General features: G+C 40.2%; 2 protein-coding genes across 5 annotated transcripts in view; one reads left to right on the top strand and one right to left on the bottom strand.

The window, feature by feature from the left end:
* lhfpl5b (LHFPL tetraspan subfamily member 5b) overlaps window positions 1–6764 on the top strand; it is a 32934-nt gene extending 26170 nt beyond the window's left edge. Inside the window, exons 2-5 of one of the 2 annotated variants that reach the window (XM_076878811.1) lie at window positions 1077–1239; window positions 2640–3071; window positions 4899–5135; window positions 6600–6764. In XM_076878811.1, coding sequence (XP_076734926.1) covers window positions 2663–3071; window positions 4899–5135; window positions 6600–6610 — 657 coding nt within the window. In that variant the 5' untranslated portion in view covers window positions 1077–1239; window positions 2640–2662 and the 3' untranslated portion in view covers window positions 6611–6764. The remainder of the gene's footprint in view (window positions 1–1076; window positions 1240–2639; window positions 3072–4898; window positions 5136–6599) is intronic. The other variant, XM_076878810.1, reaches the window with a different exon arrangement.
* Window positions 6765–7503: 739 nt separating this feature from the next.
* srpk1a (SRSF protein kinase 1a) lies at window positions 7504–22991 on the bottom strand. 3 transcript variants are annotated; one of them, XM_014408820.4, is made up of 16 exons: window positions 22838–22991; window positions 22158–22212; window positions 16007–16134; window positions 15586–15694; window positions 15357–15444; window positions 14964–15051; window positions 14350–14456; window positions 13336–13501; window positions 13224–13249; window positions 12849–13071; window positions 12362–12745; window positions 12080–12180; window positions 11659–11766; window positions 11343–11412; window positions 9525–9617; window positions 7504–8125 (listed from the first exon to the last, which is right to left on the bottom strand). In XM_014408820.4, the coding sequence occupies exons 1-16, from the start codon at window positions 22848–22850 to the stop codon at window positions 7941–7943; spliced, it is 1944 nt and encodes a 647-aa protein (XP_014264306.1). In that variant the 5' UTR covers window positions 22851–22991; the 3' UTR covers window positions 7504–7940. The 3 variants fall into 3 exon arrangements, with proteins under 3 accessions (XP_014264306.1, XP_014264305.1, XP_023008648.1); XM_014408819.4 differs by lacking the exon at window positions 9525–9617 and adding an exon at window positions 8442–8534; XM_023152880.3 differs by having other exon boundaries at window positions 12413–12745.
* Window positions 22992–23821: the final 830 nt, after the last annotated feature.

Genomic DNA, 23821 nt, shown 5'->3' with positions numbered 1-23821 from the left:
TACACCGTGATGATCGAGTGTTTCCCTTCATTTTATTTGAGCAGTGTATTCCAGTGCTATAATTCACTGGCATTTAATTTCACAATCAGAAGTGCAGCTGCAGATAAGATTCAAATCCTAATTTGTTTCCATGGTGTCTTCTGATTAGTTTATTTTGGGTCTTCTTTATTTTAATTTCTTTTCCCTTTTTTTTCTTTTTTTTTTTTACATCTTGTGTCATCATCTTCAGACGTGCCAGACATTTGCCAAATCACTTTCACTCACAAAGATAAATTCTTTAACCAAGACAAAGATCCTCTGCTTTGTCTTTTCATGCCCCTGAGAATGAAAAGAGCTCAAAACTTTAAGGGTGACAGACACTTAGAGGACTGAAAAGCCTGGGCAAACAATGCTTCATTCTCCTCAGCCAACAGGCAGTGAAGTGTTGCTTTAATTCATGGTCAGGAGCAGGTGACAGCTCTAAAACTGCAGATGGGTATTCTTGAGTTTGTAGCGAGGTGAGGAAATGGTGAGACAGTCAAACACAGTCTTCCTACTGCTAATGGTTATATCTTGTGGTTATAGGGCTTCAGAAAGTATTTGTTATCCACCTCATATCCCTAAGAGTTTTCATTATTTGAATTTTTATAAATGAAGAAGTGAATGCAAAGTGCTGAATGAGCTTTCTTTTTCTTCAGATATTTTGACATGTTGTCAGAGGAAAGTTTGGTTTTATTAGAGCTGTAAAAGATATGGGCAAAGTTTTATTACTGGATTGCTTTTTTATGTGTGTACTTGCTTCGTTTCGTGACCAGCTGCCTGGCCTTGGCCCCTGATGGATAAATAAAATTTAAGTGTGACATAAATGTGTGTGCAACATGTTTGGAACAATCTATCTTTTTTTTTCTGTGCACATATCTTCTTCAATGAGACACTGAAAATACAGACAGCTTCCTGAAATCTTGACATGTATATCAAGAGATTACACCTCATTAGAGCAGCGCTCAGAGATTCCTGAGACTGGTTTTGATTGGTCTTTTTTATCTAAACTGTGATGTCTACTTTCCATATCATCCATCTTTGTGACTGTCTCTCAGGCAGAGCTGGTGTTTTCCTCTCCACTACCCTCCCGAGCTGCAGGGAGCCATCAGGGATCCCCCGGGAACGCAGGACAACCACTCATCCCTGAATGCTGTTTCACTACACATGGCACAGTGTCACGGAGGAGGCCCTCAAGCACCTTGTTACCGACACTGACTAGTGGGTGAAGAGCACAGATGGTGGCACGCTCTGTCCGGCTGCTGCTGTCAGCCTGGAGCCGTAGTTGTTATCTCACACTGAATGTGGCCACTAGTTTGAAGTGATAGATTTTTTTAAGAGCAAGGGAGCCTGCAAATGAGGTTCACTTGTATGCTATATTTCTGCAGCTGGATTTTCAGCCCACAGAGGGGACATTTCTTTTAAAAAGGAAAAGTACCAAGTGACAGAGACCATTATCCAGAAAAAGCTGGACTCGTCAGCGTTAATTAGATCTCCGCTTTGGCATCGAGCCTCACAGAGAAGCCGGGTTTTTTTGTTTGTTTGTTTTTTTGCTAAAATTAGTGGGCTATGAAATTTGAAGCCCATCCGCTTGTGTTTCCACATCTGTGTCTTTTCTGACTCTGACTTTACTGCAGCTGAACTCTCAACATCCTCAGCGACAATCGAAAGCCATAACCCAGCCAAGCTGCCCCCTCCCTTTATTATAATTCATCAAAATAAGATACTTATTGTGTTCCTGTCGCTGGCACTAGCTTCCAGATAAGCAGAACTCCAATAAGAAGACTCAGCTGGAACAATATTGAATTTGATATCAGCAAACCTTTATTTGAAGCTTCCTGCGCATCAGCCGCGAATTTCAGCAAACCTTATTCGTTCTGGCTCCGTATTCATGAGTTTCTAAAACTCGTTAAATATCAGATTATGACATTTAAGGAAACTGGGGAAATGGGGAGTTGGTAGAAAATTAAAACCGTAAAAATGTAACAGTTAAAAAAAAAGAGTGTTTACTGTTTATATTTACCTGTGGTTGCACTTTGGGCAACACAAGTAGCTGTTTACTTTCAGAAAACAGAATGATAGAAAAGGATTACAGTGTTAAAATCAGGCTTGTGTAGGCTTTATGTAAATAAAAACGTATAGTGTGACAAATCGATTGCCTTGATACTAATATTTGAAGCAGTGTTCAGGATAAATAGTTGTGTTTTTAAGCTTTTTAGTCAAAAGTTTGTAATATTAAACACCACGAAGAACTTTCTTTCACATTAAAGCGGAATCAAATGGATGAGTTTCCTGGCTGTGTAATAATAACTGTTGTTTATTTTAACCTCGCCTGTTCTTGCCTGCATGAAATGAATTAATTAGCTGTAACACACAAATGCGCTGTGTTAATTTACAGTAAATTAGTTTTAGTTACTTGCGGGTAACACTGCATCTTCACGCCAAGCCTTATCAGGTAGCTGTCAATCTGTGACATCAGAGAAACGTCATTAATTAGGCTGTGGTGCTCTCCAGGGTGCTGAATACTCAGCCAGTCCGCAGAACGAGCCGTGTGTGTCTGTGTGCGTTTATCCTTCCAGCTCTACAAACAAACCTCTAACAGACCTGCTTTCTTTCAAAAGGCCGACACAAACTTTTTGCGGACATGGACCTCCTTCCAGCGCAGGAAGCTGCCAAAATCTACCACACCAACTATGTGAGGAACTCGCGAGCCATCGGCGTCATGTGGGCTGTGTTTACCATCTGCTTCGTCATCATCACCATGGTGGTCTTCATCCAGCCCTACTGGATCGGAGACAGCGTCAACACCCCGCAGGCCGGCTACTTCGGCCTCTTTCACTACTGCATCGGCAACGCGCTGACCTCGGAGCTCACCTGCAAGGGCAGCATGCTGGACTTCGCTTCCATCCCCTCACCGGCCTTCAGGACTGCCATGTTCTTCGTTGGGACCTCCATGCTGCTGATTGTGGGCACCATGGTCGGCTTCAGTTTGTTCTTCTTCTGCAACGCTGGAAACGTCTACAAGATCTGTGCATGGATGCAGCTGGCCTCAGGTGAGGGACAAAGCGAAGAGGGTTGGTTGTAAAGTTGTTGTTCCCTTTACTCAACTGCAGTTGGCAGATTATTAGTATAAATTAGCTTTTCTCAACTACGTTTATTTGACACCTATAAACAGACAGATTACGAATTACATTAAAAAGTATGAGCAGTGTGAGTAATCATAAAACTGGTTTCACCTTCATCTTTAAGATGTTTGTTTGTTTGTTTGTTTGTTTGTTTGTTTGTTTGTTTGTTTGTTTGTTTGTTTGTTTGTTTGTTTGTTTGTTGGGGGGAGGGTTGTTACAAGCAAGAATATTGCTACGCATGGGTAATTGTTCATATGCGATGATTCATTAGACAGTAACCAAAGATAATTTTTAGCTTTTGCCTTTTTATAGTTTGCAGTGAAAAACTAACACTAAACTCACTAAACTCTAGGATCAGCTAAAAAAAAATAATACCGCAGACATTTAAAGCTGATTTTAAACAGTCCAGATGTGACAGAAGTGCAGACTTTGATCTTTAATTCAAGGGGCTTATTAAAAGTATTACAGCCGTTCATAAACATATTCCAACATTTTTCGTAGCTGAAAAAATGAAATGGACAAACATTTTTGTTTTTTAATTCTTGGATGAAAACCCTTTGCAGTCAGTGACTGACACGGATGTCACTAAATCCTCCCTTGAGGTGCTCTGCCAGACCTTTACTGACCTTCAGCTGCTGCTTGTTTGTGGGTCTCTCTGCGTTCAGTTTCGTCTTCAGAAACTGAAAAGCATTCTTTGTGGGTTGTGATCCAGTGACTGATTTGGCTGAAGAATATCACATTTCTTTGCCTTGCGAAGCTCTTGGCTTGGTTTTTCAGTATGCTTTGAGTCGTTATAGATGTTTACTTGGATCCTTACTGCCAAGTCTAATGTGGCTTTATTGTTCTTGAGTGTAACCAGTGGTTTGTGCTCTTGATGGTAGACTTTGACAATGGCACACCTACCTCCTCAAGAGACAGCCTGACTTGGTCAGATGTTGGGAAGTTGTTTTTCTTTTAATATTGATGCATCACCTGGTGGATCTGTTAATACAATGGAAACAGACAAGGACAAGGAACAAAAGTTCTTGTGACCATAAATTACCAGTTTAAATAGAAGTCTGATGAGGTTCAGTTCATCGGTTTTATTATAACTATTCGTAAGTAATAGCTCAAATATTTCATCACCTCAATACCAGAACTCAAACTAAAGAGGCAGCTGTAAAGGAGCCATGAGACCTGTGCTTCTCTTGTAAGTCAGGTGTGAAACAATGAGCTCATCCCTCACGGGTCGAGTTCTCACCTCTCCAGTTTCAGGTGTGATGTGCGTTTGTTGTGAAGGTTGTTCTTCGCCATGGCCAATAAGGAATCCTGTTTCAGCCCAGACTCTGACACCTTCGATAGCAGATCAGTTACCTGTAACAAGATCAGGTGTTGCTGTGTCGTTAAATTTGCACCTAAAACCATACGAGGGCCAGGAAAACGATAAAAGCCTGTAAAACTTTATGGGCATGTATCTGCAAACTCACATTCTACTGTAAGTAGCTTTTGGGGAAGCCCAGAGGAGACGTTACGGGAAGAACAGCATTTAAGATTTAAGAACTTTCATAACGGTACATCATGCAAATGGCTCCACAGAGCATCATCTGCCTTGCTGAGCCATAAATAAATAAAAACTTTGGCACTTTATGGAGGTACATCATGTGTTATCATGCACTGGGGGCTCCAGAGCACCAGATTATAATTATTTATCAAAGTAAGAGCACACAAGAGGTAATTATTACAAGGCTTTGCCATTTCCATGTCCTTCCCCCGCAGGTGTGTTGATGGTGATGGGCTGCATGATTTACCCAGATGGTTGGGACTCTCCAGAGGTGAAGAGGATGTGCGGCCAGAGGACAGATAAGTACACGCTGGGAAACTGTACGGTGCGCTGGGCCTACATCCTGGCCATCATCAGCATTCTGGACGCCATACTCCTGGCATTGCTGTCCTTCACACTCGGCAACCGGCAGGACAAACTTCTGCCAGATGACTTTGAGCTGGATGGAGCAGGTGAGGGCTGTGGGGTGGTATGCAGACTGAATGCTGGGTATAGAAACAAATATTTTAATGTGTCATAGCTGGCATAGCACAAGTATAATGTGTGACATATAAAACAGCCACATTCCTTTCAGACTGGCTTGCTGCAAGGTCCTGCTGTTGTGCATGCCTGCTCTCTGTTAAGGCTTGAGCCATCATTAGAAAAAATTGCTTCACCTTAAGAAACGTATCCAAGATTGGAGATTTTTCTGCAGTTTTTTATATGCAGTCGTGTGAAAAAGAAAGTTACCACAGGACTCTTTGCAGGCCCGTGAAAAACTAAGTACACCCCATGTTTCAGTATCTTGTAGAAGCACCTTTAGCAGAATTACTTGAAGTTGTTGTTTTCAGTTTGACTATATGAGTCTCTCATGTGTCTGTGGAGGAATTTTGACCCACTCTTGTTTACGAAAATTGCACTTCAGTTCATTGCAGCCATTTAATTGTACACAGATCTCAAGAAATCCCACCACAGTATTTGAGTCAGGTTGAGGTCCGGACTTTCTGGGCTTTCAGTTTGCCATTACAGCTGTTTTCTTGTAGATTTGCTGCTGTGCTTGGGATTCTTGTCATGTTGAATGACCCATTTTCAGCCAAGCTTCAGCTGTCAGACAGATCCACCACCATGCTTTACAGTTGGTATGAGGTGTTTGTGCAGACATGCCATGTTTGGGTTTTTATGAACCACCAAATATCTTCACTTTGGTCTAATCTGTGGACAGGACATTGTGCCAGACGTCTTGAGATTAGTTCAGATGCAACTTTTCAAAGCTAAGTTGTGCTGCCATGTTCTTTTTAGAGAGCACAGGCTTGCTTCTAACGATCCATTCTTAATTGTACTGTCATGAACTTTAACATTTAGCTTGCTAACTTAGGCCTGTAGAATCTGAGATATAGCTCTTGGGATTACTTGTAGTTTCTCTGAGCAGTGCACATTGATGGGTAGCAACAATTCCTTGTAGATATCTTTTCTCTTTGTTAAACACCCAGTTGCTCCAGATCTGCAAACTGCTACAGCTTCTTTTATAGAGGCACTCACTCAGTTATTCAAGTTGGCCTTCAACAAATTTGTAATTAGGTTAAAAAGTTTTATCCATAAACTTTGTCAAATGAGCAGTTTTACAGTTATTTGTTGCCATAATTTGCCCAGTGTCCCAGTGGCTGAAGTCCATTAAATCTTTTTCTTGTTAAATCTGCTCCCTTTAGGGCTTACCCACAGAAAATCATTTTCCTCCATCTCGCCTGATCCCTAGCTTTCTTCTCTGTTACACCAACTCTCTCCATATCCTCCTCTGCGCTCTTTCCCCTTTACCTCCTGCCTGGTAGATCCATGTTCAACATCCTGTGTCCAACATATCCAGTCCCTTCTCTGCACATGGTCAAACCATTTCAGCCCTGGTGTCCACAAACATTTCTTCTTTTGTTTCTCTTTTACAGAAAACCCTTGATTGAATCCACAGACCTTCAGAGCCAGTGTAAAATACCATGATGCACTTTGGGTTTTCACCTCTCTTGTCGTCTAATGTTTACTGTGGTTTTGATTAATAAGATTTTGTGCTTCCTTATTTTACTATATATATTTCACAATACCCAATAAACAAGCCCACAGAAATCATGTATTGTATGAAGATCTGTTTTATTGTATGGTGTGTTGTACAGCTTTGTAAGTCAACAACTCACACAGAGTTTATGTTCTTGAATCTGACACCAATGTAAGTTTTTGTTTTCCCCCCCATAGGTTTCGACAGATAACATAGGTTACTTGGATATGATCTTTTTGGGACACCATGACATAATATCAGATCTCACCATTTCTATGGTAAAAACAGTGACATTGAACAGTTGACCACACATACAACTGATCTCAAACACACCTTCCATACGCTTTATTAAAACACAGCTACCCAGCTAAACAATTTTAGCTAAGATATAAGATTTGTTAAAAACTGTACATAACTGTAATATACATCAAGGCAAACTCTTTGGTACAGATATATACAGTTTATTTTCACTTTTTTTTTCTCCTTAAGATTGGGCTTCTTAACATGTTGTCTTGTTGAAACCTTTAAAATACTATATACCTGAATTGTAATAGGTGGATGAGAATACCAGCCTCCCATGAAAATGAAAGATCCCTATTATAATTAACTAAGGATACTAAATACCGGGTGACAACGGAATCGATATGGCTAAACATGACCTACTTTAATCAAACAGTGACCCTGCCTGAAGAAATGCATGAAATGAAAGTTACCCAAAGTCAGTGTACATGTCAGCCCAGTGTGAAACTTCCTAAAACCTTCATTACAAATACAAAATGTATTTCAAATGTTGAATGAGATTTGTTTTTTAAGTCACTACTGAAAAGATGTGGGAAAAGAGTTTTAGGGAACAAAAATGACCAATAACGGCTACATATCCTTGGTTTGTTCAGGTTTTAGTGCAGGAGTGTAACAAACAAGGATGAGTCACTAGCAGTACAATGACAGACTTCCTTAGAAGGGTGAACGGAGCACAGCAGTTTGAGCCAACATGAGCACAAAGTAATAATAAAAAATAAAAAAATCCACTGGATTCCTGACATCACACTGAGAACCAACTAATTCAAAGCAAATGTACACAGAAGCATTAGCTCAAAAACAAGAACAAATTCAAAACATCTAACCAAAAAAAGAAGAAAAATAAATATCCATCTGATATGCCCAAACTGGAAAGTGATCTGTTGCAGTCTCTGGAGGAGGTGGGAGGGAAGGGAGGTTCGATAGCTGGAGGTGTCCACTAGAGGGCGAGCCAGGGGTGGCGCAAGCACTCTGCGGCCGTGGCCCTTTTCTCTGGAATAAGCTCCAGCATGGGAAGAAGGAAGTCAGTGAAGCACTCTGCTTCTTCACGGGGCCACTCGTATTTGTCGATCAGCACCTCCAGCAGTCCCCACGGCTTCAACTTAGTGATGTGTTTCAAATCACCTGCAGACAGACAGCACTGCATCAGAACCACACCACTACAGAGTACAACAACTTCCCCATTTTAAACTTCACTTCAAGGGCAGTCATGTCTGCATAACTCCACATACAGTCTTAACAAATGACACTGATTAAATAGTTACCTTGTAATTGCCTTTTAAAGAAGGCCTGTTCTTTTGAACTGTAATATCCACTGGAGACATTTTTACATGTATATTCAAATGTATGAATAAGCAGCAATTGGGATTCAAGTAGGGAATATTCCAAAGCACAGTCAGTAACTCTCACTCGAATCTTGACAGTAAAGCTTCCGTTTTACCTTTCTTGGTGAAAAAATCCTTGGAATATTTGCCGGACATTATGAGTTTGCGTGGGACACTCCCCAGCAGCTCAATGATCAGTGCTATATGGTCTATACAGCAGACAGTTGCAAGAAAAAAGACAGACAAGACAAACAGATTCATCAGACAGTGGACCCAGTCACAGGCCCACTCTGGGTGTGTGGGTGGAGGGCAGAGGGAGAGAGAGGTCTGGGTGACGTCACACACACCAGCCTCACTGTTGGCAGAGGACGTGGTGTAAAACCAGAAGTTAGAAAGTTATAAAACAGAGCAGTTCATTAACCTTTAGCTCTTTTTTATTGTTCAGTTTGGGGTATTTCCACTAAAGTTTCTCAGAACAAAAATAATTCCCACCACAAATTCACCCTGCAACTAGATTGACAAGACAGGCCCAGATAATGAAAATCATGTTTTTGTACTTCGTGTTAATTATTCATCAACTTCGCTGTCATTTCATCCGTAACTGTAACAGAGGTCTTAACATTTGCAGTAACCTTGGTACATATCAACAAAACAACTCTCACTCAGGGACCTTAAAAGGTTTACATCAAGACTGTCAGTTAATCCCTTATAGACATCCTTAATTAAAGCCATCTTACATTAATTATCATATTTCTGTAAACGTGTACTTTGAGCACATTAAGACTTTATATTCTGACATAAATACACTGACGTATAAAAGTAAAGGGTTCTTGCCTTTTTTGCCTCCTGTGATTGATTTCATTAAATGATTAAATTACATTTATAAAAAGACTGTTGTTGCGCAGTGGACTCCATGCAGAGGAAAAAGGTCATTCTGAATCTCCTCAGCAGGGACCAATACAGCATCAAGCACCTAGCCAAAATGTCTAAAGGCAGTGTACAAGGCTCTGCCAGGCAGTCTTTGGCAGAACACTTGAATCGTGATCAGTGGTTCAAAGAGGCTGGCATTTATTGGTTTCTTGCTTTGATGACGGGCCTGCACAAAACCATTTGATTGTGCTGACTGAAGTTAACCTCCTCCCTTGACCCTCCTTGTCCACCTTTCCCAGAGTGAGCCAAAGACAGAGGTGCTGGCGTACCTCTCTTGGTGAAGTATTCCTGTGAGTATTTTCCACTCAGAGCATAGTGTCGGGGGATTTTACCGAGCAACTCAATCATGAGAGCAAGATGGTCTGGAAATGAGGCACATCAGAGGAGAAGAGGAGGAGGAAGATGGAAAGTCACAGGGAGTTTGGAGAGGAGATGGCAAACAGTCAAGTGGAACAATGTATTAGGGACAAAGGATGATGATGATGACAGCCTAGTGTTACAAGTAGCACATGTATCAACAGCCTATATTAACCTACTGAAAACATCTGAACACATGGAGCTCATTCACTGTTGTATTTCAGAAAAATGACAACTATAAAGCAAGATGGGAAGTCTGCATTAAAGCACAGCCCTCAAAGTTATACAGTAAAACATAAAAAGCAGACTGATGCAAGTTTACTAAAAGTCTAATAAAACGTTAAACACAAAGCATTTATAGAACAGTAAGCCATGGTTTATGCAGGTGAAAAAGCTGCAGGATGTTCCAGTAAAGTCAAAGTTGAAGGACAGCACAAAGCAGACATGCCAGAGCAGAATCAAGTTAATATGGAAACTTTGAGCTAAGCAGCAAGCCAAAATTCCATTTTCACCTTATGTTTCAATTAGGGCTGTTCGATATAACGATATATATCGGATGACGATATAAAAACATCTATCGTTTCATTTTACGCTATCGTTTGTTTCGTGGTGTCGCAAAATAAACTGTTTACGGCAATATTTTTCATCGTTTTGATGGTCACTGTAGTGGCTATATTAATTTCTTAAAGTTCTCTCTTTCTCTTATATTTAATATAACCACACTACGGACGGACAAGCGCCTGTTTTAATGCGTTGTGGTTAGCAACAACGATGGTAACAGCATCGCGTGTCCACTTGTTTATGTTCCACATAAACCTTTCACAATAAAGCTCAAGATCCTGTTGAGACTTTTCAAAATAAACTGAATCACGTGAAAGAGCAGATTATTTACGGATGAGAATTAAAAAAAGAGCGGCCAGGTGCTAAAAAATAAACCTTAGACTCAAACGTTAGAACAGACTTTTCCCCGCAGCACGCAGTGTAATAAATACTCACAAAGAAAACGGCGGCCTTTACAACTTATGTCTAAAAATGTATCGTTTCATGCATCGGTTAAAACACTCGACTCCAGCTACACGACGCGCAGCTGGAAACACTTCACGCAAGTCGAGCTGCCCGAGATTCACAGAATTTACAGAAAATGTTACATTTTTGTGATTTATATCGTTATCGGACGATAGAATTCTTATATCGGGATATGAGATTTTGGTCATATCGCACAGCCCTAGTTTCAATTAAAACTTGAGGTGAAAATGGATTAAACATAAAGTATGAGTAACCAGGAGGTGAGGAAAAGGTGAGAAGAGAATTGAAGAGATGGCCCCATCTCCAGTGCGGTAAAGAAGTGGCTCAAGTTGCTAGATAGGAAATACACACAGGAATGCTCATACTTTTCATACTTTACAATTCTTCTTCTGAATTCGAAGCCATTAATGGAGCACCTCATTAACATGTTAACACTGTGCAAAGTGCACTGTAACTGGAGCTCCAGTGAAGGTGAGGACTTGCATGCATATTGGACATTTTAAATAATTCAACAGTTCAACACTGATAACAGAAGATTTAACAACACTATGGTGCTTTTAACAGTAGCAGTAATACTAAACAGAAGTCCCACTCACTAGTGAAACACATTTCAATACATCTACTAAATCGAGCTCTGAGAATTAATGATCTACAGTTAAAACTTGTACTTTAAAAACAGAATGTACAGGAAGACCAGACAATACCTTCATCTCTGGAATAATCTTCCCCAGAATGTGGTTCAAACAAGTAGTCCCCTGTGGCAAGCTCAAAGGCCTGAGGACAATACAAACACAGGGAGGGGAAAAAACAAAAAGAACAGTATGAAGCCATCTGTCCAAATCTCAATAAATCCCTCCCACCACTGACTAGACTCTCATTACACTTCTTGAGTCTTTAAGATACAATGAGGGGGTTTTTTTCCCCTTCAGATAAATTTTTTTTGTTCTATTCAGTTTTTGGGGGGAGTTTAAGCACCTTTTGGCTCTATATAAATAGTTTGATGCAGAGAAAATTTCTCACCATACAGGCTGTGCTCCAAATATCAGCTGGTGTGCTGTATCCAGAACCAATAAGTACTTCTAGAGACCGGTACTGTCGTGTCTGGATGTCTTCAGTAAAGTGCTTGTGCTGAGAGGAAAAAAGACAAATACGAAAACAACAACGTATATCATGTAGGTTTCATCATGTGTAGCGATAACACACTGAAAAACAGAAATATTTTACATGAGAATAAAAAATTTTGAAATTATAAATGGACTCTATGCTCTATTTGAAATCTGGATCACACTCCCATCTGGTAAATGATTTCTCATTTTAAAACCATAAAAAGCAGGAATACCGAAACATTACTTTCAGTAGCTAGATGACACTCGATGTCTCCCTGGCTGTACCGTTTCATCACTTATGAGGAAATCCCTTTGGTCATTAGCAGGCTACTCACCACCCAGCAGGCATTTCCCAAATCTGCAATCTTGACCTTGATCTTGTCTGCATTGAGTGGCTCAAGTGGGTTAACTAGCAGGGATCCTGCTGTCAGCTTACCTTTATAAAGCACAGAGAGAAGCAGCGACATTGAATAAAACAATGGGATAAACACTGAATAAATGATAAGTATAATCATAAGTAGTTCAAAGTTCACATGGTTTTTGTTAAATTTCCAAAGCAGCTCAGCTACAGCAAACAGCTTCTAAAAACCTAAACCAATCGATTTCGGTTCACTGACCATTTCGTGCATCTTCCTGGCTACTATAGTGACAGTTGGACCCATCCTCACCATCTTCTTCTAAAATGCCTTGTTCCAGCTCTCTGTCCTCCAGCCCAGCAGAAAAGCGTTTCTCAGTAACTCCACGGCTACGAGCCCCAGTTCCTTTAGTCTCTGTGTACACATCATTGAAATCTGTAGACTCAACACCGTTGTAAATGGAGTGGAGAGGAGACTCCACGTGTTGATCCTCTGGAGAGGCACACTGTTCTGTGCACTCTGCATTGCCATTATGTTGGTCTTCATCGCTATGCTGGAAGTCACTCTCCTCCACATGGCCATTACAGTTCATTTCAGACAGTTCCTCTGGTCCCACCCTCATGTGATCTGCATTCAAAGTGCTCCCTGAAAGTAGCAGAAAATGTATTTTCAGTTGATTCATATCAGATTTTTTGGCTGCTTTGCAAATTTTGCAGAACACATTACTTCTCTGATGTTAGCGTCTTACCATCTGTTTCCTCCTTTCCTATCTCCGCAAAAGACACCTGTCTGAGAGGCGCACAGGCTCGTCCCTTTTCAGTCTGTGGGTCGTCTTCATCTTCATCATCCTCTCGTATCTCTGTGGTCTTTTCCATTTCCTCAAGGTCCAAGATGCACTTCTCCAGCAGCTCCGCCTGCCGCTTCTGCTTCTTTTTTAACTTCTTCTTCTTGTTCTTGGACATTTTTACTGTCTGTCAAAGACAAAAACAAAGGAAAGGTTTGCACATTTGTAGGACTGATTTAAAAGTAAACTAAAAAAACAAAACCAAACCTAAAAACATGAGGCTAATATCTAAGCAGAGAGTAAAAAAAAAAAAAAAAAAAAAAAAAACAAGTCTTGTACCTGTTTTGGAACTGGCGCTGTGCTTACTGTAAAGAGAACATGAGATAAGTAAAAACCTGTACTAAACCTATGAATGCAGATATAAAAGTGAGTGTGCATGCACATCTCATACTCGCTGAACCAGAGGGAGGAGGTGCCCCAGCCTTCTGCCACTCTGTGGCTTCAGCTGCAAGCCTCCGTACGTAAGGCTCATCTACGCTCATCAGGATGTTCTCCGGCTTGATGTCTGTGTGGATAATATGACACTTTGTGTGCAGGTAGTCCAGACCTTGGAGAACCTTTAAAAAATAAATAAATAAATACATACATTAATGGAAAATGGTTATCTGATTGTGTAGATCAAATTAACCAATCACACTGACTTGGACACAAAACCTTTACCAACTAAACTTAAGGAAACTTTAAAAAGAAAAACATATTGCATCAATTTTCAGGTTTTTCTTTTCTTGGAAACAAATATACTAACTTTGCACAACTCAGAGTTCATAAATAATCCTTATTAATCACATTTGGCTTTGCTGCAGTCCGTCAGTTTATCCTCTCTGAAACACACTATTTTAGCTCTTCTCTCTTTAAAGCAAAGGAGCCAAGACTAGGAAAAAAGAAAATCTTAAAAAGAATCCCTAGGGCAGTCTGAAGCCAGAGCGTTTGGTTTGTAGTTAATACACAATGATACTATCATTATTTTAGCCTTAGTGCTGCTTATTGAAAATCCATCCATGTAACAAACACAGCATATAACAGAACATAAAGAAAGCATAAAAGGGTCCCTTTAAGAGAACACAAAAGCTTAACAATCTAAGAAAGTTTTAATAAAAGAAACATTTGCTGTTTTTCAAAGGACATCGAATAAAAAGCTGTGGAATAAACAACACTAATCCACAGATGAGCTGTGCAATTAACTGCTGAATTAGTCATTTGTTTAACCATGAAAAAAAGCCCCCTCAGTTTTGCCTCACTCCCAATCTGTTTTGTTAAGCAGCTTACTGTTAATATGTAAAGTTCTTCTACCCTGACTGTTTTCCATCCATCGTGCAGCCTGCAGGCTACACAACTCTTGTGAACGACTGAGCCTTAATGATGAGTCATAGGCATTCAAAAGGTGTGCCTGTGGGTCTCACTTTACCTGCCGTATGATGCTCTTCACACAAGCCAGGGGCAGTCCTTGGTAGTTTGATTTTATTATCCATTTCAATAAGTGATGTCCTAACACCTCAAACACCATGCAGACGTCTGAAGATTGGAGCAGTTAAGATGGCAAAGTAATAGCGGTAAAGCAAAACTGAAAACAAACAAAGGAAAAAACAACTGCCTAAATGAGGAGTGGCATTGATTGTGCTGAAGAAAGGACACGTAGATGTGCAACCCATACGCTTTTGTTAGAGCCTCTCGTGTTACAGCTACAGCAATCCCTCAGGCATTCAGGGGATCTTACCCAACTAAAGTGTTGTGATGGGGGTGGAGGTCTGTTTGGGACACATAAGATTCCATTTGTCACACCCTCACCTGTTGTTTACTTTCTTACTTGCGTACGGCTTTTTAGCTGACATGGACACGAAGGGAAAGAAAGTTCTGTACATTCAAAAAACAAAAAAAAAAAAAAAAAAACCCCATTTCTAATAAGACTAAAGTTTTTGTTTTGGGGACTTTCCCCCTCCCAGCAGGAGGTAATTTGACAAATCAAATGTGACTAATAATAAAAACCAGGAAACATCTGTTATATCTGGCTGTGAAGGATACGAGTTCCATTGACGCCAGAGATCTTGAAGTCATCTAGAAGCTGGACTACCATCTCTCGGTTGGGATCATTCGTGTCAGAGTTTCTTACCTACAGACAAAAGAAGAAAAAGAAAAAAAAGAGAAGAAAAAAAATATATATTTTGTTGTGGGATCCACACACATCATTTACATGTAAAACTGTGTGAACATGCGTGCTGGAAGACATGCAAGCCGAGTGCATGAATAATGTGTAAAAGCTGTAGTGTAAGCAATGCCCTGCTGTCCTTGCACCACGTTGCTGTACACTCTGATGCATCTCCAGATATCCCCACAACTAATTAGTGAACACTTCCTGCGCTTACTGATTACATATTTCATCAAAACCTACTGCATGCAATTAAATCTGATACTCACAGATCTGAGCAGTTTTATCTCATCCAGTGCTGTTTCTGTGTAGTGCTCCGCGCTCTTCACCACCTTCATTGCAACAAACCTCTTTACCCTGCAACCACAGAATGTAATGTTCACTAATAGGAAGCAAAGTAAACCGTCTCTGAGCCAGCTGCTGCTGCATCTGGAATCCAATGTCAAGTCTCAAAAACAAAACATGAATTACAAATATGCAGTAAAGTTTTTCTCATACTGAATATCCCAGGCGAGCCACACGGTGGAGAAGTGTCCCCAGCCGAGCTTCCGAATTACATGGTATTTTCCATTATAAAGGTCTCCTACTTTCACATGGTGGTAGCCACCTAAAAGATAAGAAATTCAAGCTGCTTAGATAAATAAAGAGGTGAGCATGTATGCATGTATACAGAACAGCCAGTGCATTTACATTCACTGTAATAACAGGTCACAACTAACCAAAGCGACACCATTTATTGAAACAGTCAAATCAAATATTGATTTATCTGTTTAAACTAAGGTGCGAATCGCTAATACTCTGTTATCATTTTTCTACTGGGGAAAAAAACAAACAAACAAAAAATAACTTGAAAGAGTAGTTAATCAAATACAGTGCAATATAGTGTGCCTTTGAATGCAAAAAGTAAAGAGGAACCCACCTTTGCAGTAGTCATTGGGGTCCTCCTGCTCTTCATCATCAGAGCCAAGGATCTCTTCAGGTTCCTCAGGTTCCTGAGGGGAGGCTTCAGCCTGAGGATGCTGTCGAGCTCTGGGATTGGCTGGCTGCCTGATGGGACAACAACAATTATGAAAGACGTCGATGGAACAGAGCTCTGATGCATTTACCGTCCATTTATCAAATATTAACTCAACAATAAGGCGTGCCCAGGATGAGAGGATTTTATTACAGGACATGCGGGTGAGACTAACTGAACAAGACTGCAGCTCATTGATAACCGATGAGTTCGACTCTTCTACATAGCAAGAAAGAATCAAAGCTCAACCTTTTACTTCCAAAAACACTGCAGAAATGGTGAACAGCTGTACAGTTTAACTTAAACAGATGCATTACAAAGCAGTGGGAACGTTCTCCTGCCTCTCCTGGGATCTGACCTTAATTGGCTGAAAAAGTAAGTGGCATTAACTAGCTAGCATTAGCAACTGAGTAATTCACTCTAACACTAATACTTTACTGAACAACATAATCATGTTAGCCAAGCACCAACATAGAGTGTGCCTGCTCTGGATGATCAGTCACAGTGATGGACATAGATGTTTCAAAATCACCTCCTGTATAAACGGCTAACTAGAGACAGGAAGAACTTCCTCATCAGCCAAGTTTTTTGTTGCATAAACATAACCCATATAACACAGCATTTATTAAAAAGCCTCTCACACAAAATAATCAAACATGACAAGAACCACTCGTTCTTAAACAAACGACACCAGGGCTGATCGCAAAAAATAAATAATTGGTGCACATCTGGTGTATGTATAAAGCTACAAATAGACAACTGTTTTATAAATCTATCATAAAGGAGGGTTATAACTGTAAGCATCCACAGTCACAGTCACTGAAAATGTGAAATGTCAACCACAAATAAAACTTTACTCCAGGGTAATATGTCATCTTTCATTGCAGACTTCAATTAACCCACAACTACCTCTTTAAAAAAAATAAAAATAAAGAATGCATATGTGTAATATGAAGAAACTATGAATTAACTTGGGTTGAGGTGAGGACTCCTCATGAGGTGACATGGACCTTGCTTTGTGCACTGGTGTTGGAATAGGAAGGAATCCCCAAACGGTTCCCACAAAGCTGGAAACATAACATTGTCTTGGTATGCTGAAGCATTAATAACCGTTTTCCCACTTGTACCTACTTGGGCCGGCTCAACACAGTTTTTAGAGTTTTCCATTAGGTGGTAGTACCATGGTAATAGGCAATTTTAGTACCTACTAATTTTTGAAACGTGGCAACGAGGAAAATGGAAAGAAAAGAGAAAAAACAAAAACAAAAAAAACCCCCAACAACTCCCACTGTGGTCCCTCGAGATTGGCAAAAAGTTGTACTCCGAGCAACAGGTCTATGCTTTTCCATTGTTGTGGTGATCATGACGCATACAAATACTCCACGCATGTTAAGCGGTAACTTATTGCAATTGAAAATGACCGAAACAGAGTCAAATCATGCAGGTACTAGTGAAAAGGGGCTAGAAGAGTTCCTTTCACTGAAACTAAATGGCAGAGCACAAGTTTTGAAAAAACAACGTCACACCATAGTTCCTTCCCCAACTTTATACTTGGCACAATGCAGTCAGATAAGTTCTGTTTCTCTGGCTACTACCAAACCCAGACTCATCCATCAGATTACCAGACAGAGAGAACAGCATGAGTCTTCACTCCAAAAAACTCCACTCCTCTATAGTTGTATCTGATGCGCTGGACTGTACTTGGTGACATGAGGCTTGGAAGCAACTGCTCGCTCCTGGAAACCCAGTCCATGACGCTCTCTGTAAACTCTTCTTGAGCTAATCTGAAGGCCACGTGAAGTTTGGAGGTCCGTAGCGAGTGACTCTGCAGAAAGTTGGTGACCTGTGTACTATGCACCTCCGCATCTGGTGACCCTGCTCTGTAAATTTATGTGGCCTACCACTTAGTGGCAAACTTGGTGTTGTTCCCAATCGCTTCCACTTTATTATAATACCACTAACAGTTGACTCTGGAATATTTAGTAATGAAGAAATTTCACAACTGGACTTGCTGCACAGATGGCATCCTATCATGGTACCACGCTCAGGGCTCGCAAAATCGCTAGCCCGACGTCCCGGGGCTAGCGATTTTTCTGGTCGGGCTACCAAAATCCATCTCAGCCCTGCCCGTCAGGCTGTCATAGGAAGAAAAAAAAAAAAAATATGTCAATGCTTTTGCATTCTTTCACAAACGTAGCTGTCAGTATGTGACATATTGAAATCGCGTTTGAATTTCCGCTTGTTTTTTGCTTCACTTTGCGATAGCGCAGACTGAATAGAGAGCGGCAGCTACTGACTGGTGAGTGACGGATTAATTGCGCACCAATTCCTCTGACATCGTCTTATCACTCATTAGCTTACTATTCAAACGTGACAAGTGAAATCTCCCGCACCAAGCTTAAACATGTGATGCAGGTTGAATGCACAGAGAATCGCTGATCATTATGCAAGTGCCTGTGTAAAAGCAGATTGATTTACGCAGGTATTTTAGTTCTGCAGAGCCAAATAAGACAGGTGAGGGTGAAGAAGGGACAGCCAAAGAAAAGCCGACCACAAAACGGAAAAGTTGTGACAAATCAGGCTATGAGGCAAAAACAAAAGTGCAGCTTTTTTTTGGTTTCATGGACAAAAGAATTTCTGTGGCTGGAATATGACGAGCTAAATAACAATGTTCTGACGGGTGTGTCTTGAGTTTCCCTCGATTTCCTAGTTGACAAGCACCTTTGTTACTGGGACCAGTAATTTTAAGAAAGACCCCATTAGAACCCATGAGAAATGCAAGAAATGCATTATTGCTCAGTCTGCAGTATCTTTCCCAGAACAAACGCCAATTGCAAAAAAACTACTAAAAATAAACCAAGCACAACAAGAAGTCCAGAAGAAACGCAGAAGAAAAAGCTGTTTAGAACAGCGCGATGTTGCAAAGCGTGAACTACCTTTGGCAAAATTTAGCAGCCTTTGCAAACAAAGCAAATGGCCTAGATCTTGGTTCCACTTACCTCTTACCCGTGACTTCAGTGGAAATGTCAGATTCAGGATCTGACACAGACTGATCCATGTTCTACACAGTTCTTACAAGTTCATAGAAATTTCTGTTCAATTAGGGCCAAATATTTGAGTTGATGATTGTATTTTTTTTACAGTTGTTGTAATTTGTGTTTTAACAATTTTTTAAGTCAATCAAAAAATTGTCCTTTTTTTTTTTTTTTTTTTTTTTTTTTCAGGCTACTTAAATTTATTTTGGGCTACCAAAAACTGAAGAGTGTCTGCCCGAAGCGCTACCAGAGATTTTGAAATTTTGCGAGCCCTGACGCTGGATTTCACCGAGTTCCTGAGAGCGAGCCACTGTTTCACAAATTTTTATAGACAGTCTGCAGGTGCCTTATTTTATACATCTATGGACATGACTGGAACACCAGAATTCAATGGCAGAGTGAGTATTTTTGGCATGTAATGTTTTGGCATATGACCATAAATAAATAAAACAGTTTTGAAGTATTACAGTAGTTTGACAGTTACTTAACCAAACATAAACCCACATTAAAGGCAAATATTTGCAAGGCAAAACAATAGAGCAGTAGCAGATAAAAGTCCATTAAAGTCATAGCAGGCTGTTAATTTGGATCATGTCCCCTTGAAATTAAACCACAAGTTTCAGTGTAATTGCCTCCAGTTTGTTGCTTTGACCTTGTTATCAGTAAAGAAAGATTAATGAGCGACTGTTCCAACCAAGTTTAATTAGTTTTAACAAAATAGCAAGGTGTGTCTAAAACTTTGTTTCAAACAAATCTTGCAGCTATCTAAGCAATATTTAACTATTAAAATATTCACAAACGGTTATTATATTAATAAAGACTCCTAAATGTGTAACCGAGCGCTGGCAGTGACAAACTGCAAGCAGAAAATGGAAGCAAATACCATCTAAATCGCTGTCAATGATTTATTTATTTATTTATTTTTTTAAACTGGATTTGAACATCTGCTTTTAACCATAGTTTAAACCAAAACAAGAAGTTGGCCTGTCAAAACAACCCTACCACAATAATACCACACTGACGCGCTTTCTGCCAAGGAATATCACACAACCAAATTAAAGAAGGCATTTAAAGAAACGCATGCTGCACTCAGCTTACTTTACTGCAGGCCTAATGTGTGCGTGTGTGTATCCGCATTATGAAAGACAACATCAACCTTGCTGAATCAGACTGAATACTGAGAAGTTTCCAGAATAAGGGGACAGAAAACTGTGGCTACATTACGAGCAGAAGTACAAGCCTGCAAACAAATTATGTTCCAAAATTACTAAGTGAGTTATACGGTCATTGTGTCAAGCAGTCAGACAAATGAAACGTCTGTGCATATTACATTTTTCAAATATAAATCGCTGTGTGCAGACTTTCATTTTGACTAAAACTCCAGCGACAGATTGATCAAACCCAACATAATGGAAAACAGGACAACCAATTCTTTTCTAAATGCATATTTGAAACATATTTCTGTATATATTTTCCCATGGCTCTGCAAGCCCTAAATAACAGAACATATTCTTTCCATGTTTATATGTGTCACCACATACATTCTGCCTTTGCCAGTAATTCAGTTCCTAATATTTACTTGAAAGCCAAACAGCCTGATGTTACTTCCTCCACAGAGCAGATTAAGCCTGCTCATCTCTACTGGAGCCAAGAGAGCAGAGATCACATTCAACTAAATTCCTACAACTGGGCTGCAGTGTTTCACAAATGAGCTGCTGGTTTTCTACATAATCCTGCAACCTACTTCTTTGTGCCTGACATGGTCAGCTGAAGCGGTGCATGTTTGTCCAAGGATGACAAAATAAACTGATTCAAATAATTACTTGATATGAATCTTGACTTTCTAATCAAGCTTTGAATCTGAAACGCATTCATTATATTTTAAATTGTAAAGCTGGTAAAAACAAGGCAGTAATTTAATACTGATTATCTGTACAGTTCTCGTGTTGTCTGCTTTAACATTTACACTGCTGGATTATTAACACATTTTAAAACATTTTTTGCATCTTGAGAGGTAAATGCATGGCTTTTCAAATTCACTTCAAAATGCAAATAAATACATCGTCTAAATTACATACTCATGCATTTTCATTCACAGAGAGAGAAAGCAGATGAAGCATATTTGAATGCAGAGCCAGTCTCAGTTAGTCATCCTTTCATTATAAAAAGCTTTAATATTGGGTGTGTGCACCTTGTTTTAATGAGCCTCATCCTTTTGGGTGTGAGGACAAATGTCTGATGCACATTTTCCTTCAGACTCTCACAGCACTTCAAAACATTAACCAGTCCACTCCATTATATCCTCTGAGGTTGTTTTGTTCGTCTATACATGCAGTGCCCATTGTGCTAGGATTACTGCAGAATGCAGCTGCTCTGCTTTAAGTTGCATTTAGTTTCTTGGTATCACATGATTCTTACGGCTAATAAAACATTCAAGTATGCGCCATGAAGATAATGCTGTCAGGAGGAGAGTATCCTCAATGGTGCTGTTTTCAGTTAAACACCATGCTTCGGTGGGCTGATGTGGGCTTCTTCATTCTCTTGTTTTAAATATAGCACTGGCTGTTATGTAACGCTCTGGAGGATGCCACTGGTGCAGGCATGATTAGTAGATTGTTGGGCACACCAAAACAATCGGTACTGGAGATCAACGCTTGACAGCCCTATTTACAGCAACTAATCATTCAGAAATATTTTCAGGTGATCACAGCGTTTAAGTATTATATTCCTGGTATGGCTTACAGAGCACCCAAAACTTGTGTTTTTTGTTTTTTTTACTAAAGCACTGTAGAGCAAAAAGAATAAGCTGTGTGCAGACCAAAACAAAGTTTAAGTGCAAACAAGCAGTCAAAGGCCTTTAACAGCTTCTCCAATGTCAGAACAGCAGCAAATACACCAAAGTGCAACAAACAATCTGCTTTGATTGAGTACAGCTGACAAAATACTCGTTCATGTGCGGGTGTCCTGAAAAACGGGACACACATAAGAGGGAATGACATTTAAATGGAGCAGTGACTCACTTTTTGTTGGTTTTCTTTGCTTTCACCCTTTTCTTCCTCGCCTGGAGTGCCAGCACTGCAACAACAACAAAAAGAATAGAAAAACCATTGTCTGTTTGCCTTCTTGATTTCCAGCTGACACTCACGACAAAACAAATGAAGCCATCTGAAATAAACAATTCCCTCACTCCAACGTTCATATGCACCGTGTTGGGTCATGTTTGCACCTAACAGTATCTAAAATCAGTGTCAGTGCATGTGTCGGTTTGCCAGAACCCATCCAACGTTAAGTTACATCACTGAGCTTCCCACCTAGGCAACGCTCGTCTCAAACACGGTAATGTGGCGTGAAGTGATTTCAGCAACTACAGCGGCTAATTATGGACTCATACATGAATGCACGGTTATCGTGGCCGGTGTTACGGGCTGTGTTTAAAATGGAAGGAGCTGGAGAGCTAAATGTATCGAGCTAATCCTGACATGTCCTATTGAAGCTAAAGCTAACGTCTAGAGGGCTAGCGCTCCAGCTCAGTGCGCGACAGACGCGTTCAATTAAACCGCGTATCACAATGTATGCTGCTCGGCGAAAAATAATGTTTTTATATTTGTCACTGCACGACAACATCGACTGTAACGGCAAACCGCACACACAATGTGTTACACCAGTCACACAGCGTGCAACGTGTCGCGTGAAGATTTACCTTTCCTCTCCATGTCGGCTGGATCCGTAGCTTAGCAGTTAGCTACACAGCCAGTGATCGAATGTTCCACGCATGCGCACTGGCTTGCTATGTCGAAGGGAAGCTTCTCTGGTGACGTCTCTGCCCGTGTATCAAACCGTTTTTATGGATTTTAGGGCAAACTGCCTTATAAAGAAGTATTTAAAGCAGCCTCACTGATAGCCGTGCAGCTCAGGAATTTAACCTTTTATTTACCTTTCGTGCATGTTTTAACTAAGGCAGCAGTGTAGGTAGGTGGGTTAAATGAACGGCATGATTGGTGACGTGATTCAGTGGTTTGTGCCCAGATTGGGATTAATATTAAAGTGTTGGTAACCTTTGTTATACTGGATGCTGATAGCAGTACAGAACAAGCTGACTGCATGGTTTGGTAAAAGGCAGACTGGAATTTACATAGCTGGACACTTGATAGAATTGGCAGGCTCAATTTAATAGCTTCTATATTAGTATTACCAAATATTTTACACGGATAACGAAGTGCAATATTTTTTATCATGTATTTTTTTTCGGACATTACAACATCAACAAAGGTTTAACGTATAAAGAAAATCAATGTTTAATTTACAAGCCAAGTGCAAGATTATGCAACTGAAATTGTCACACTGCCAAAAAAAGTGAAAAATATAATTTATTTATTTTAAATGTACTGGGGGAATGCATATTTGATAAATTCATATTAGGTTTTAGGGACATAATACAGCACAGTGGTGGGCAAGTGGTGATTTGGGTTTGTGTTGCATCCACAGCACATGGATACTTTGCAGTCATTGAGGTGACCATGAATTTCTGTGTCAGTGTGTGTGTGTGTGTGTATATATATACACACTAGAGATAAATGTGAGGCTGTCTGTCTGACAGCCAAAGTTTGCCTCATGCAATACTAGACTGATCTCAAGCATAGCAGCAAATCTACAAAAGAATGGCTTATGTGGTTGCAATGGTCCA

This window comes from Maylandia zebra, linkage group LG20 (genome assembly GCF_041146795.1).
Source record: "Maylandia zebra isolate NMK-2024a linkage group LG20, Mzebra_GT3a, whole genome shotgun sequence".
Classification (NCBI taxonomy): domain Eukaryota; kingdom Metazoa; phylum Chordata; class Actinopteri; order Cichliformes; family Cichlidae; genus Maylandia; species Maylandia zebra.
The sequence above is the reverse complement of the archived record's forward strand: the minus strand, read 5'-3'. Positions and strand labels throughout refer to the sequence as shown.